At 40.7% G+C, this 16,724-nt stretch overlaps 1 protein-coding gene across 1 annotated transcript in view; it reads left to right on the top strand.

The window, feature by feature from the left end:
• The window catches only part of TMX1 (thioredoxin related transmembrane protein 1), a gene marked incomplete in the record, with an annotated part of 98,253 nt that overhangs the window by 66,311 nt on the left and 15,218 nt on the right, over positions 1-16,724 (top strand). Inside the window, 3 exon segments of the mRNA XM_053697624.1 lie at positions 9,738-9,866; positions 14,334-14,379; positions 14,608-14,709. Of these exon segments, the coding sequence (XP_053553599.1) occupies positions 9,738-9,866; positions 14,334-14,379; positions 14,608-14,709 (277 nt within the window).

Genomic DNA, 16,724 nt, shown 5'->3' with positions numbered 1-16,724 from the left:
TGTCATGTATGTATACTTTACACTTCAGTATTCTGGGGAATGGTACTTCACTAGAATTACACTGTAAGAAGTACATAAAGCTGTTTAATAACTAGAAATTATGTTTAACGTTTTTGCTGGAATGTAAAATCGTTTTCATTTGCTGAGGTACTGAGTGAATAAATGTTTGGGCACTATTTTTCCACTTGGCAGTTGCTTAATCTTTTTTCTGACAGTTTCTGTTCTCTCTCACTGTTGTGTGTGAGGGGCCGTTTTTTTGGCGCTTTTGCTACGCATCAGATATTTCAGTCAGCAGCTCATTGTATTTCCTGCATGATCCGGTTCATCTCTACAGAGCTCAGGGGTCTTCAAAACTGTGAGCAGAGCTGTGAGAATTATAGTTGACTGAGATAAAAAACGTTTATTCTGTAATTTGTTTCCTGCTTTCAGAATTTGTTATCTTTGCTAATGGGATTAAACCTTTGCTAAAGTTGTGTTGTTTACAAGGATTGAGGCTATAACTGTTTTCAATTTATTAATTTTCAACTGTCATAGATCTTCTGTGCTTCTTAAAGGCACAGTACGTTTTTAATATTATTCTAATTGAATTGTATTCCAAGTTGCAAGTTTATTTGCTAGTGTGTTAAACATGTCTGATTCAGAGGATGATACCTGTGTCATTTGTTGCAATGCCAAAGTGGAGCCCAATAGAAATTTATGTACTAACTGTATTGATGCTACTTTAAATAAAAGTCAATCTGTACAAATTGAACAAATTTCACCAAACAACGAGGGGAGAGTTATGCCGACTAACTCGCCTCACGTGTCAGTACCTGCATCTCCCGCTCGGGAGGTGCGTGATATTGTAGCGCCGAGTACATCTGGGCGGCCATTACAAATCACATTACAGGATATGGCTACTGTTATGACTGAAGTTTTGGCTAAATTACCAGAACTAAGAGGTAAGCGTGATCACTCTGGGGTGAGAACAGAGTGCGCTGATAATATTAGGGCCATGTCAGACACTGCGTCACAGGTGGCAGAACATGAGGACGGAGAACTTCATTCTGTAGGTGACGGTTCTGATCCAAACAGACTGGATTCAGATATTTCAAATTTTAAATTTAAACTGGAAAACCTCCGTGTATTACTAGGGGAGGTGTTAGCGGCTCTGAATGATTGTAACACAGTTGCAATACCAGAGAAAATGTGTAGGTTGGATAAATATTTTGCGGTACCGGCGAGTACTGAGGTTTTTCCTATACCTAAGAGACTTACTGAAATTGTTACTAAGGAGTGGGATAGACCCGGTGTGCCGTTCTCACCCCCTCCGATATTTAGAAAAATGTTTCCAATAGACGCCACCACACGGGACTTATGGCAAACGGTCCCTAAGGTGGAGGGAGCAGTTTCTACTTTAGCTAAGCGTACCACTATCCCGGTGGAGGATAGCTGTGCTTTTTCAGATCCAATGGATAAAAAATTAGAGGGTTACCTTAAGAAAATGTTTGTTCAACAAGGTTTTATATTGCAACCCCTTGCATGCATTGCGCCGATCACGGCTGCAGCGGCATTCTGGATTGAGTCTCTGGAAGAGAACATTAGTTCAGCTACTCTGGACGACATTACGGACAGGCTTAGAGTCCTTAAACTAGCTAATTCATTCATTTCGGAGGCCGTAGTACATCTTACTAAACTTACGGCGAAGAATTCAGGATTCGCCATTCAGGCACGCAGGGCGCTGTGGCTAAAATCCTGGTCAGCTGATGTTACTTCTAAGTCTAAATTGCTTAATATACCTTTCAAAGGGCAGACCTTATTCGGGCCCGGGTTGAAAGAGATTATCTCTGACATTACAGGAGGTAAAGGCCATGCCCTGCCTCAGGACAAAGCCAAAGCTAAGGCTAGACAGTCTAATTTTCGTTCCTTTCGTAATTTCAAAGCAGGAGCAGCATCAACTTCATCTGCACCAAAACAGGAAGGAGCTGTTGCCCGCTACAGACAAGGCTGGAAACCTAACCAGTCCTGGAACAAGGGCAAGCAGACCAGGAAACCTGCTGCTGCCCCTAAAACAGCATGAATTGAGGGCCCCCGATCCGGGATCGGATCTAGTGGGGGGCAGACTTTCTCTCTTCGCCCAGGCTTGGGCAAGAGATGTCCAGGATCCCTGGGCGCTAGAGATAATATCTCAGGGATACCTTCTGGACTTCAAATACTCTCCTCCAAGAGAGAGATTTCATCTGTCAAGGTTGTCATCAATCCAGACAAAGAAAGAGGCGTTTCTACGCTGCGTACAAGAGCTCTTGTTAATGGGAGTAATCCATCCAGTTCCACGATCGGAACAGGGACAGGGGTTTTACTCAAATCTGTTTGTGGTTCCCAAAAAAGAGGGAACTTTCAGACCAATCCTGGACTTAAAGATCCTAAACAAATTCCTAAGAGTTCCATCGTTCAAGATGGAGACTATTCGGACAATTTTACCTATGATCCAAGAGGGTCAGTACATGACCACTGTAGATTTAAAAGATGCTTACCTTCACATACCGATTCACAAAGATCATTACCGGTACCTAAGGTTTGCCTTCCTAGACAGGCATTACCAGTTTGTGGCTCTTCCATTCGGATTGGCTACAGCTCCAAGAATCTTCACAAAGGTTCTGGGTGCTCTTCTGGCGGTACTAAGACCGCGGGGAATCTCGGTAGCTCCATACCTAGACGACATTCTGATACAAGCTTCAAGCTTTCAAACTGCCAAGTCTCATACAGAGTTAGTACTGGCATTTCTAAGGTCACATGGATGGAAGGTGAACGAAAAGAAAAGTTCACTCGTTCCACTCACAAGAGTTCCCTTCCTGGGGACTCTTATAGATTCTGTAGAAATGAAGATTTACCTGACAGAGGACAGGCTAACAAGACTTCAAAGTGCTTGCCGCACCCTTCATTCCATTCAACTCCCGTCAGTGGCTCAATGCATTCAGGTAATCGGCTTAATGGTAGCGGCAATGGACATAGTACCCTTTGCACGCTTACACCTCAGACCACTGCAACTGTGCATGCTAAGTCAGTGGAATGGGGATTACTCAGACTTATCCCCTTCTCTGAATCTGGATCAAGAGACCAGAAATTCTCTTCTATGGTGGCTTTCTCGGCCACATCTGTCCAGGGGGATGCCATTCAGCAGACCAGACTGGACAATTGTAACAACAGACGCCAGCCTTCTAGGTTGGGGTGCCGTCTGGAATTCTCTGAGGGCTCAGGGACAATGGAGTCAGGAGGAGAGTCTCCTGCCAATAAACATTCTGGAATTGAGAGCAGTTCTCAATGCCCTCCTGGCTTGGCCCCAGTTGACAACTCGGGGGTTCATCAGGTTTCAGTCGGACAACATCACGACTGTAGCTTACATCAACCATCAGGGAGGGACAAGAAGCTCCCTAGCTATGATGGAAGTATCAAAGATAATTCGCTGGGCAGAGTCTCACTCTTGCCACCTGTCAGCAATCCACATCCCGGGAGTGGAGAACTGGGAGGCGGATTTCTTAAGTCGTCAGACTTTTCATCCGGGGGAGTGGGAACTCCATCCGGAGGTCTTTGCCCAAATACTTCGACGTTGGGGCAAACCAGAGATAGATCTCATGGCGTCTCGACAGAACGCCAAGCTTCCTCGTTACGGGTCCAGATCCAGGGATCCATGAGCAGTCCTGATAGATGCCCTGACAGCACCTTGGGACTTCAGGATGGCTTACGTGTTTCCACCCTTCCCGATGCTTCCTCGATTGATTGCCAGAATCAAACAAGAGAGAGCATCAGTGATTTTAATAGCACCTGCGTGGCCACGCAGGACTTGGTATGCAGACCTGGTGGACATGTCATCCTGTCCACCTTGGTCTCTACCTCTGAAACAGGACCTTCTGATACAGGGTCCCTTCAAACATCAAAATCTAACTTCTCTGAAGCTGACTGCTTGGAAATTGAACGCTTGATTTTATCAAGACGTGGGTTTTCTGAGTCAGTTATTGATACCTTAATACAGGCTAGGAAGCCTGTTACCAGAAAGATTTACCATAAGATATGGCGTAAATACCTATATTGGTGTGAATCCAAAGGTTACTCTTGGAGTAAGGTTAGGATTCCTAGGATATTGTCTTTTCTACAAGAAGGTTTAGAAAAGGGTTTATCTGCTAGTTCATTAAAGGGACAGATCTCAGCTCTGTCCATTCTGTTACACAAACGTCTGTCAGAAGTTCCTGACGTCCAGGCTTTTTGTCAGGCTTTGGCCAGGATTAAGCCTGTGTTTAAAACTGTTGCTCCACCATGGAGTTTAAACCTTGTTCTTAATGTTTTACAGGGCGTTCCGTTTGAACCCCTTCATTCCATTGATATAAAGTTGTTATCTTGGAAAGTTCTATTTTTAATGGCTATTTCCTCGGCTCGAAGAGTCTCTGAATTATCAGCCTTACATTGTGATTCTCCTTATTTGATTTTTCATTCGGATAAGGTAGTTCTGCGTACTAAACCTGGGTTCTTACCTAAGGTAGTTACTAACAGGAATATCAATCAAGAGATTGTTGTTCCTTCTTTGTGCCCAAATCCTTCTTCGAAGAAGGAACGTCTACTGCACAACCTGGATGTAGTCCGTGCTCTAAAATTTTACTTACAGGCAACTAAGGAATTTCGACAAACGTCTTCTCTGTTTGTCGTTTACTCTGGGCAGAGGAGAGGTCAAAAGGCTTCTGCTACCTCTCTTTCTTTTTGGCTTCGTAGCATAATTCGTTTAGCTTATGAGACTGCTGGACAGCAGCCTCCTGAAAGAATTACAGCTCATTCTACTAGAGCTGTGGCTTCCACTTGGGCCTTCAAGAATGAGGCCTCTGTTGAGCAGATTTGCAAGGCTGCAACTTGGTCTTCGCTTCAAACTTTTTCCAAATTTTACAAATTTGACACTTTTGCTTCATCGGAGGCTATTTTTGGGAGAAAGGTTTTTCAGGCAGTGGTTCCTTCTGTATAAAGAGCCTGCCTATCCCTCCCGTCATCCGTGTACTTTTGCTTTGGTATTGGTATCCCAGAAGTAATGATGACCCGTGGACTGATCACACTTAACAGAAGAAAACATAATTTATGCTTACCTGATAAATTCCTTTCTTCTGTAGTGTGATCAGTCCACGGCCCGCCCTGTTTTTAAGGCAGGTAAATATTTTTTAATTTATACTCCAGTCACCACTTCACCCTTGGCTTTTCCTTTCTCGTTGGTCCTTGGTCGAATGACTGGGAGTGACGTAGAGGGGAGGAGCTATATGCAGCTCTGCTGGGTGAATCCTCTTGCACTTCCTGTTGGGGAGGAGTAATATCCCAGAAGTAATGATGACCCGTGGACTGATCACACTACAGAAGAAAGGAATTTATCAGGTAAGCATAAATTATGTTTTTTCAGTTGAGATCCGCAGGACTAAGGGGCTGAAGGGATTATTTCCCGGCCTAGCAAGCTGTAGGCTTGGAGTTTGAATCCTGCTGTGGCAGTTTTCTTAATTCTGAGGAGGTCTATTTTAACCTTCTTTTCGACTATGTCACTCTTTTTCGAGGATGGCTCGATCCTATCTGGAGTGGGCGTCTTTGAGACTGTTGCTTCATTTTGTCCGTGGGTTCGTAATCACGGTTTAGAGGCTTCGCTGTCATGAGAGTCCCCTTGTTGCAGGGATCTACCGGGTCAGGGTCTCTTTGCGTGTTGGGATCTTTTCTCCTGGGGCGAATTGCGAAGGGTCGCTTGGACCTAGCCGAGAGGTTTTTTTCCTGAAAGGTTTCGGTCCCTCCTTCAGCTCATACCTGGTTCCTCATCACCTATTTTAGGCATGGAGGACTCCATCTCTTTTTGTCAAGAGGAGCTAGATTGTCCGGTCTCTCTTCTGCATCCTGGCGTTTTCTTCTTCCTCCTCCAGAATGAGCTGGTGAAAGGCTTGTCTAGCTAGTTCTTGTTCGTAGGGGCAGCCTGCCTGACATGCGGAGGTTGCAGATGGATACCAGCTGTAGTTCCTTTCTCTGGTATGCTCTTTTACAAGCAGTTTTTGCTATCTGTGTTCCAGTTCCAGAGATTGATTGATCGTTTAGGTATTCAGTTGTTTTTGCTAGGGTACTGCCTGCGGCAGGTCCGGCAAGTCCATTCCTTGCTCCTTTGGGGTTGGATCTTCCTTCAGGAGTCACATCGGGTTACCTTTGTACCTGTTCAGGAGGTGGTCTTTGAATCTTATTCAAGGACCTATTTCGTCTGTAGATTGTTTTTCTACGTGTCATAGGTTCCTGTGTTGCAATTTGCAACATGTTCTTCTTTATTGTGGTCTTCCCTTTAATAAGGCTATCGGAGCTTTTTCTCCATAAGATGGTTGTATCCATTGTCCAAATGGGAAGAGGTTCCTCCTTTTTTGGGGAATCTTTCCTTGAGGTTCTGTCAAACTTCATCCTTTGTTATTCATATCTGGGGAGTACAAGGTTTTGGAAGCTGATTTACTTCCTCCTTGTTAGTGGAGGAGTGTTTTTCACTGGCTCTAGGAGACAGCGGGACACAAGCCTCCTCAGAGGTTTATGGCTCAGTTCGAGTGCAGTGACATCTTTTTGGGTCTCTGACATGAGATTCTATGGTTCTGGTTGTTGGGCGGCTGCTTGGTCCTCCTAACATTCTTATAATTTTTAGTTTTGCTTCTATCAAGGAAGCCTTCGGGAGTTTTGTTTTCTTGCAGGCTGTGGTGCCCTCAGGTGGGGCCGCATTTTATTTGCCCCCCCGTTAGCATTCAGTGTCCTCTGTACCTTGGGTATAATTTTCCCACCAGTAATGAATCCAGCTGTGGATTCTCCCTGTATTTAGAAGGAAAACATACTGTACATTATGAATTACCAGAAAATTTCCTTTCCTTCGATACAGGGAGAGTCCACAGCTCCTGCCCATGCTCTCCGGTGGGCGGCCCTAAATTTAAGTTGTTTTTCTTCTGGCACCTTTTTCTCTTGTAAGGTGTATCCAGTCCACGGATCATCCATTACTTGTGAGATATTCTCCTTCCCAACAGGAAGTTGCAAGAGGATCACCCACAGCAGAGCTGCTATATAGCTCCTCCCCTAACTGCCATATCCAGTCATTCTCTTGCAACTCTCAACAAGCATGGAGGTAGTAAGAGAGAAGTGGTAAAACGTAGTTGTTTTTTTTTTCTTCAATCAAAAGTTTATTTTTAAATGGTACCGGAGTTGTACTATTTTGTCCCAGGCAGAAAATAGAAGAAGAATCTGCCTGTGATTTCTATGATCTTAGCAGGTTGTAACTAAGATCCATTGCTGTTCTCACACATGACTGAAGAGAGAGGTAACTTCAGCGGGGGAATGGCGTGCAGGTTATTCTGCTATGAGGTATGTGCAGTTTTCTAGAAGATGTGTATGCTAGAAAATGCTGCTGATACTAGATTTATGTAAGGTAAGCCTGAATACAGTGATTTAATAGCGACTGGTATCATGCTTACTTTCTGAGGTAATACTCTTATATATTTACAATATAAAACGTTTGCTGGCATGTTTAAACGTTTTTATATATACTTTGGTGATAAAACTTTATTGGGGCCTAGTTTTTTTCCACATGGCTGGCTTAAATTTGCCTAGAAACAGTTTCCTGAGGCTTTCCACTGTGTTACTATGAGTGGGAGGGGCCTAATTTAGCGCTTTATTGCGCAGTAACTTTTACAGACTGAGACATCCAGCTTCCTCCAGGAGTCCCCTGAATGCTATAGGACATCTCTAAAGGGCTCTTAGGCTTTCCAAAGTCGTTTGTTTGGCAAGGTAGGCCCACAGCAGGGCTGTGGCAGTTTGTTGTGACTGTTAAAAAAACGTCTATCGTTTTTTTGATCCGTTTTTTGAACTAAGGGGTTAATCATCCATTTGCAAGTGGGTGCAATGCTCTGTTAGCTTATTATACACACTGTAAAAATTTTGTTTGATTTACTGCTTTTTTTCACAGTTTTTCAAATTCTGACAATTTGTTTCTCTTAAAGGCACAGTACCGTTTTTATTTTTTGCTTGTTAACTTGATTTAAAGTGTTTTCCAAGCTTGCTGGTCTCATTGCTAGTCTGTACAAACATGTCTGACATAGAGGAAACTCCTTGTTCATTATGTTTAAAAGCCATTGTGGAACCCCCTCTTAGAATGTGTACCAAATGTACTGATTTCACTTTAAGCAATAAGAATCATATTCTGTCGTTAAAAAATTTATCACCAGAGGAATCTGACGAGGGGGAAGTTATGCTGACTAACTCGCCCCACGTGTCAGACCCTTTGACTCCCGCTCGAGGGACTCACGCTCTTATGGCGCCAAGTACACCCAGTGCTCCCATAGCGTTTACTTTACAAGACATGGCGGCGGTCATGGATAATACACTGTCAGCGGTATTATCCAGACTACCTGGGTTTAGAGGAAAGCGAGACAGCTCTGGAGTTAGAAGAAATAGAGAAGAGTGCTATATAGCAGCTCTGCTGTGGGTGATCCTCTTGCAACTTCCTGTTGGGAAGGAGAATATCCCACAAGTAATGGATGATCCGTGGACTGGATACACCACAAGAGAAATAAATTTATCAGGTAAGCATAAATTATGTTTTTTCACCCTGATATTTCTCCTTCTGTTCCTTGTTCCCTCGGCAGAATGACTTGGGGATGAGGGAAGTGGGGGAGGTATTTAAACCTTTGGCTGGGGTGTCTTTGCCTCTTCCTGGTGGCCAGGTTCTGTATTCCCACAAGTAATGAATGCAGCTGTGGACTCTCCCTGTATCAATGGAAATTATCTGGTAAATCATAATTTATGTTTTTGCCCCTTTTCCTGTACTTTTAAGTCTGAAAATTGAAGATTGTCCTGTCCTGATATCTGAAAAAGCATGCTAGATATTATTCCATATTTACATTTTATATTATTATTTCTGCTGAAGCCAACCAGTGAAGTTTGACCATTCTAAAAACAATAGCAGCAAACAAATATAAAGTTTAAACTATATTAGAACAGATTAATTGGAGAAATAAAATTTTACATTTTTGTTCATTTTATGCGTCTGGAAGAGGGTATTTTAAAAATGTATTCCTTGTTGCTGTTCTTTCCTATGCATGATCTTAATTTATTATTAGTCTATTGTCCCTTTTAATTTAAAGGGACAGTCTACACCAGAATTTTTATTGTTTTAAAAGATAGATTATCCCTTTTATTACCCATTCCCCAGTTTTGCATAACCAACGCAGTTATAATAATATACTTTTAACCTCTGTGATTATCTTGTATCTAAGCCTCTGCAAACTGCCCCTTTATTTCAGTTCTTTTGACAGACTTGCAGTTTAGCCAATCAGTGCCTGCTCCCAGATAACTTGACGTGCACAAGCACAGTGTTATCTATATGAAATACGTGAACTAACACCCTCTAGTGGTGAAAAACTGTTAAAATGCATTCTGAAAAGAGGTGGCCTTCAAAGAAATTAGCATATGAACCTCCTAGGTTAACCTTTCAACTAAGAATACCAAGAGAACAAATCAAAATTGGTGATAAAAGTAAATTGGAAAATTGTTTAAAATTACATGCTCTATCTGAATTATGAAAGTTTATTTTGACCTAGACTGTCCCTTAAAGTTTTTATGGGTGGTTAGTTCTGAGTTTGCTATCCCTTTTTGCCTTGTAGTCCTGTTTATAGAAATTTATGATATTCTATTAAAACAAAAAAAAACTTCTGACTTACCCATATGTTTTTTTTTCACAGCTGCAAAGACAGAATTTTCAGAAAATTCCAAGGTTCCAGGACTCACAAAGATTTTATAAACTTTGTAAGCGAGAAGGAGTGGGAGGGCGTAGAGCCAGTGTCGTCTTGGGTCAGTCCAGATTCAGTTCTGTGAGTATCATATTGTAATCTTCATCATTTCTGCATCTTATATGAGTATATTGTAAGAAAGTGCACAACAGAGCTTTAACAAGCACTTCTGCTGTAGGTGGGCTTGTACTGAAGGCTTTCCTTCTATAATATAATATTTGTAAGGCTTGAAGTGGGTTTGTACTAAAGCTTAAAAAGCTAATACCCTGCCTGCCATTTTATGTTCTTTTGAAAGAGCAAAAAGCAGTGAGCACTCACAGCAGAATTTTTGTTTCCATTTTAAATACGATAAGTTCTTCTTTCCATTTCAAGCGTTGCTTTCTCAAATCTGTATCCTGCAACTGCTTGAAAATCTATAGTAAACGAGCGAGGAAGTAGGTCCACAGACAAACGAATAAGGTAGACGCGAATTCTAGTCCTTTTCATAATGCCCTGAATACTGGGGTTCCAATATTTACCTCTGTTCAGGAGTAAGAGACATCTGTTTTAAGCTATATATATATATAAAAAAAAATTCCTTTGGTAAGGGTACAAAAGGGAATGCACATTAGAATACACTGCTGTTCTGTTTACACTCTAAAATGAAAGGGATAGGAACGGTAACATTTGAACTTGCATGATTCAGGTAGACCATGTGCTTTTAAGACTTTTAAATTCCGTTTTCAAATTCACTTTGTTCTTTTGATATTCTTTGTTGAAAAATATTTACATATTCTACACTACTGGGAGCTTGATTGGTTGTTGAACACGTGTCTCCTCATAGGCTGACTTGATGTGTTCAGCTAGCTCCCAGTAGTGCATTGCTGCTCTTTCAGCAAAGGATACCAAGAGAATGAAGCAATATAAATAATAGAATTTGGAAAATTGTTTTTAAAAAAATTAATTTTTGGGGTTTTCATGTCCATTCAATAGGTAATTCTTCTAGAATAACCAGTAAATAGTGATATAATTACTAAACATTACAATGAAAGTAAAATTAGGATAATACCAAAGCACTGATTTTCTCTGAGCACTGAATCATGAAAGAAAACATTTGACTTTACTATCTCTTTAATTTAATTATTCATAACCGTTTTAAAGCAGACTCTATTTTAACATTTGTATACTTTTTATTTTAATGTCAATCGTTTGTTTTTGTGTATGTGGGATATATATATATATATATATATATATATATATACATACACACACAAAACACGGAAGGGAACTGCACTCTCATTCTGGACCGGGTACACATCCCATGACCCTGCAACATGCTCAGCCCTGGGTGCCACTGGCACTCACAGGAAGCTGTGCTGTCCCCAGAGCCACAAGCAGTTAACCCCAGACAGGTCTGGGTGCAAGAACCATAGGGAAAATTACAAAACAAATTAATACAACACACAGAGAAAACCCAGCACTCACTCACAAGCTCTCAGCTAAGATTTAAAAGCAAAAATTGAAAGGTTAGTTACCGCATCTGGCCAAATGGGACAAGCTCAGGTACCACGTCAAGGTCCTTTCCAATACCTGAGACCCTAAAACAGCCACACAATGCAAGCTTTCAAATCCAAACAAACTGAAAACAAGGGAAGGGTGCACAGGAATATGTAATCACCCTAGACATATACAAAACACGGAAGGGAACTGCACTCTCATACCGCACCGGGTAGTCATCCTTGACGTGGTACCTGAGCTTGTCCCATTTGGCCAGATGCGGTAACTAACCTTTCCATTTTTGCTTTTAAATCTTAGCTGAGAGCTTGTAAGTGAGTGCTAGGTTTTCTCTGTGTGTTGTATTAATTTGTTTTGTAATTTTCCCTATGGTTCTTGCACCCAGACCTGTCTGGGGTTAACTGCTTGTGGCTCTGGGGACAGCACAGCTTCCTGTGAGTGCCAGTGGCACCCAGGGCTGAGCATGTTGCAGGGTCATGGGATGTGTACCCGGTCCGGTATGAGAGTGCAGTTTCCTTCCGTGTTTTGTATATGTCTAGGGTGATTACATATTCCTGTGCACCCTTCCCTTGTTTTCAGTTTGCTTGGATTTGAAAGCTTGCATTGTGTGGCTGTTTTAGGACCTTGACGTGGTACCTGAGCTTGTCCCATTTGGCCAGATGCGGTAACTAACCTTTCCATTTTTGCTTTTAAATCTTAGCTGAGAGCTTGTAAGTGAGTGCTGGGTTTTCTCTGTGTGTTGTATTAATTTATTTGGTAATTTTCCCTGTGGTTCTTGCACCCAGACCTGTCTGGGGTTAACTGCTTGTGGCTCTGGGGACAGCACAGCTTCCTGTGAGTGCCAGTGGCACCCAGGACTGAGCATGTTGCAGGGTCATGGGATGTGTACCCGGTCCGGTATGAGAGTGCAGTTCCCTTCCGTATTTTGTATATGTCTAGGGTGATTACATATTCCTGTGCACCCTTCCCTTGTTTTCAGTTTGTTTGGATTTGAAAGCTTGCATTGTGTGGCTGTTTTAGGGTCTCAGGTATTGGAAAGGACCTTGACGTGGTACCTGAGCTTGTCCCATTTGGCCAGATGCGGTAACTAACCTTTCCATTTTTGCTTTTAAATCTTAGCTGAGAGTTTGTAAGTGAGTGCTGGGTTTTCTCTGTCGATGCACAAAGTATGACAGCAGCACAGTACAAACTTTTTCTTTAAAGGTGAAGAATTCTCTTTATTTGGATATCGCAACCTTGGGCAATAAATTTATTCAAAGAGGGTACCCAAAAGAGACCATTACTAGGAGTATTGAGGAATTGGATAAAAAACAAAATAAAAAGAATGATTCAAATAGATTAATCTTTGCTATGGAATACAGTAATAAGAGTAATGATGTCTTTAAAATAGTGAGAAAATATTGGCACTTATTGTCTAAATACAATCCAGAAGTAGAATCCTTTTAAATTGCCTCCTATGCCATCATATAGACGGGTAAAAAATCATAGGGATAACATTTTCAAAGCAGATGTGGGCACTATTAAACCATCTAGTACTAATTATTTGACTACACCTAATAATGGGTGTTACCCCTGTCTACATTGTACTCAATGCAATTCAATCATAAAAGGAAAATTCCTAGCACAAAATGATAAAAGGAAACAATACACAACTAATGGATTATATACATGTCAGACTAATTATGTAATTTACTTACTTAAATGGCCATGTGGGCTTTGCTATATTGGCGAGACCACTCAGGCCGCAAGGGACAGATTTAGTCAACATAAAGCTTCCATCAAATCAAAGGACATGTCACTTCCAGTATCTGCACATTTCACACTTATGGGACATACAGTTAGCCAACTCCGTTTCTAAGTAATAGACCATATCCCCATTCATAGAAGAGGGGGTAATAGGGAACTAAAACTGAAACAAAAAGAGGTATGTTGGATCAAGCGCCTAAATACATTACATCCTTATGGTCTGAATAGGGACTATGATTTGTATTTGTTTTTATAATAATTAGCATGGTATATATTCTGGTACCACTAGAGGTCACTAATGAAAGGAATCCTAGAATACCTGGACAGGTATGAGTTAATCCAATTAGCACTCAAAGCTGCAACCTGATTGATCCAGATAACCTTTTTTAAATGTTTGTTGAATTGTTTTTAACTATGCATGATTAAGGACTATGTAGGTCCGAAACGTCGCTTTTTTAAGGTTGTGATATCCAAATAAAGAGAATTCTTCACCTTTAAAGAAAAGTTTGTACTGTGGTGCTGTCGCACTTTGTGCATGGACTGTATACATTGGAGTTTTGCTGATACTCCACAGTGACGAGCACACAGCTTGGAAATTCTCTACAATTTATGGTGCTGGACTCAAATATATATATATATACTGTATGTCACTGTCCACCAATAGAGCAGTGGATATTATTGTTATCAGCCAGTAAGCAGTTAGATCTTAAAGTGACAATAAAGTTAAAAAAAAAAAAAAAACTTTCATAATTCAGGCACAGCATACAATTTTCAACAACTTTCAATTTTACTTCTGTTACATCATTTTTTGTTCTCTTACTAGCCTTTGTTGAAAAGCATACGTAGGTAGGATAGTGAGCAGCAATGCTGTACTGGGAGCTAGCAGCTAAATGGTGGCTAAACACACGCCTCTTCTCATTGGTTTACCAAATGTGTTTAGTTAGCTCTCAGTAATGCATGGCTGCTCCTTCAACAAAGGATACTAAGAGAATGAAATGTTATAGTAGATGTTAATGATAAAGTTGTTGAAAAATGTATAGGCTCTTTGAATTACAGACATGTACTTTCCTTGTTAGATCCGAAAATCAAAATAAAGGGTTTCAATGTAACCTTTTTCATGCTCTTTCACATGTGTGAATTTTTTACTGTTACTGTCTCTTTAAGTCTACCGTATGTTTTTGAAATTCTGAACCTACTGGTACTTGCCGACCTACCTGAGTTTAAAATAATGTAGAGTTCATCTCTGTCTTAAACTACTAATCACAAGCTTTAACAGCGTAACATTGTTTGGATTTTGTTTTGTTATAGGATGAGCAGTATGTCTGGCCTATTTCAGCTTTCCATGCAGATTAGGGTATGTATCATTTAAATGGCAATATACTACATGAGCTGCTTATATTGAAGAGGTTTAAAAAACTTGTTTAAGAAGGGTTCATAACTACTCTTATTAATGGTAGAATGTATTGGTTTTGCCTGTGTGCAGCACCTATTTGCACTGTAAAACACATACATATATACTGTGTATATAGTTACATATATATTTACATTTCTCCAAAATATTTTTTTTCTTTTTATGTTTCAGCAATGTCACAATTATTTTGTTGAAGACCTTGGTATTCCAGTCTGGGGATCTTACATCATTTTTGCATTGATAACCCTGTTTTTAGGGTTAGTTTTGGGCTTGGTAAGTGTAATTCTATTTCTTCAGAAATGATTCTTTTTTATAAGCATCGTTGTTCATTATATTTATCGTGTTGACATGGAACATAAAGATTCTAATGCAGAGCAAGAATTGAGGAAACTTTTCGGCTCCACAAATTCAGGACTAGTAATATTGTTCCACTGCGAAATTAGTATTAAAGGGACAGTCTACACCTTGGTCATCTTAAAGGGACACAACCTATATTTTTTCTTTCGTAATTCAGATAGAGCATGGAATTTTAAGCAACTTTCTAATTTACTCCTATTATTAATTTTTCTTCGTTTTCTTTCTATCTTTATTTGAAAAAGAGGACATCTAAGCTTTTTTTGTTGTTGTTGTTGTTCAGAACTCTGGACAGCACTTTTTTTTATTGGTGGGTGAGTTTATCCACCAATCAGCAAGAACAACCCGGCCCAAAAATGGGCCGGCATCTAAACGTACATTCTTGCATTTCAAATAAAGATACCAAGAAAATGAAGAAAATTTGATAACAGGAGTAAATTAGAAAGTTGCTTAAAATGTCATGCTCTATCTGAATCACGAAAGAAAAATTTTGGGTTCAGTGACCCTTTAAAGCCTTACCTTAGATTAAGCTGCAAATAACCTCCTGCACCCCTTTCTACATCATTTAGCACGAACCGTAAAAAAAGTTATTTTAAAATTAATATTGTTTCTAGTCACTTTGAAATGCCGGCCAAGCTCCGCCCACTGACATCACAATCTGGGCTACATCTAGGCACTCTGCTGTTGAATAGAATTGACAGTCTGTTGAATCCAACTAGTGAGCCTTTTGTAACTAGTGAGCCTTTAATGCAGCCCAGATCGTGATGTCATCAGTGGGGGGAGCATGGCGGCCATTTCAAAGTGGCCAGAAAGAATATTCATTTTAAAATAACTTTTTTTTACTGCTGCATGATATAAAAAGGTTGCAGGAGACTATTTGCAGCTTAATCTATAGTAAGACTTTAAGATAACTAAGGTGTAGACTGTCCCTTTAACCAGAGACCATTATACAGCCATGGCAATAAGAAATAATATCATCATGTGCATGTGGGATAACTGGCCTCACTCTTTATGCCACGCAGCAGAGTTTTCTGCAAGTTGTATCAGGGGTCGCACTTAGGGTTACCATATTGCTGCTTTAAGGGGGGACAAGATATGAAAAATACATATCTCAGGGTTCTTATCATGGAACATTATTCAAACCATTTCTGTAAACGGCCCCATACATGTATTTTTCTTAAGTGTCCTCCATTAAAGTGGCAATATGGTAATCAAATCAAAGTTTAAAATATGTGAAATAATATGTGGTCTTATGTGTTTGTAGGTGCGCCAATGCTTGCCCCTGTTAAATATGGCAATCCTAGTCACAATGTCTGACAGGCGTCAGGCTGCTATCCAACATAAGACCTTACACTGTCTCTTTAGCAACAATCCCAACGGATAAAGAGGAGTCACCTGGCTGGATATTTTACTGTATCAATTTGAACTGGCGTATAATGAGGCAAACCCATGTGCCCAGTACACTTGCCTCACTCTGCATGAGAATGCAGGTTAGAATACTGGGCTTTGATGGTAATGTCCCTTTCTCTTGTTAAGTGTATTCAGTCCACGGGTCATCCATTACTTATGGGATTATATCTCCTTCCCAACAGGAAGTTGCAAGAGGATCACCCAAGTAGAGCTGCTATATAGCTCCTCCCCTCACATGTCATATCCAGTCATTCTCTTGCAACTCAACTAGATAGGACGTTGTGAGAGGTCTGTGGTGTTTTTTATACTTAGTTTATTTCTTCAATCAAAAGTTAGTTATTTTAAATGGCACCGGAGTGTGCTGTTTGTTCTCAGGCAGTATTTGGAAGAAGAATCTGCCTGCGTTTTCTATGATCTTAGCAGAAGTAACTAAGATCCACTGGCTGTTCTCGCACATTCTGAGGAGTGGGGTAACTTTCAGAAAGAGAATAGCGTGTGGGGAATCCTGCAAACAAGGTATGTGC

Source organism: Bombina bombina, chromosome 1 (assembly GCF_027579735.1).
Source record: "Bombina bombina isolate aBomBom1 chromosome 1, aBomBom1.pri, whole genome shotgun sequence".
Classification (NCBI taxonomy): domain Eukaryota; kingdom Metazoa; phylum Chordata; class Amphibia; order Anura; family Bombinatoridae; genus Bombina; species Bombina bombina.
Note: the sequence above shows the minus strand (reverse complement) of the source record. Positions and strands in the feature narration are given on the sequence as shown.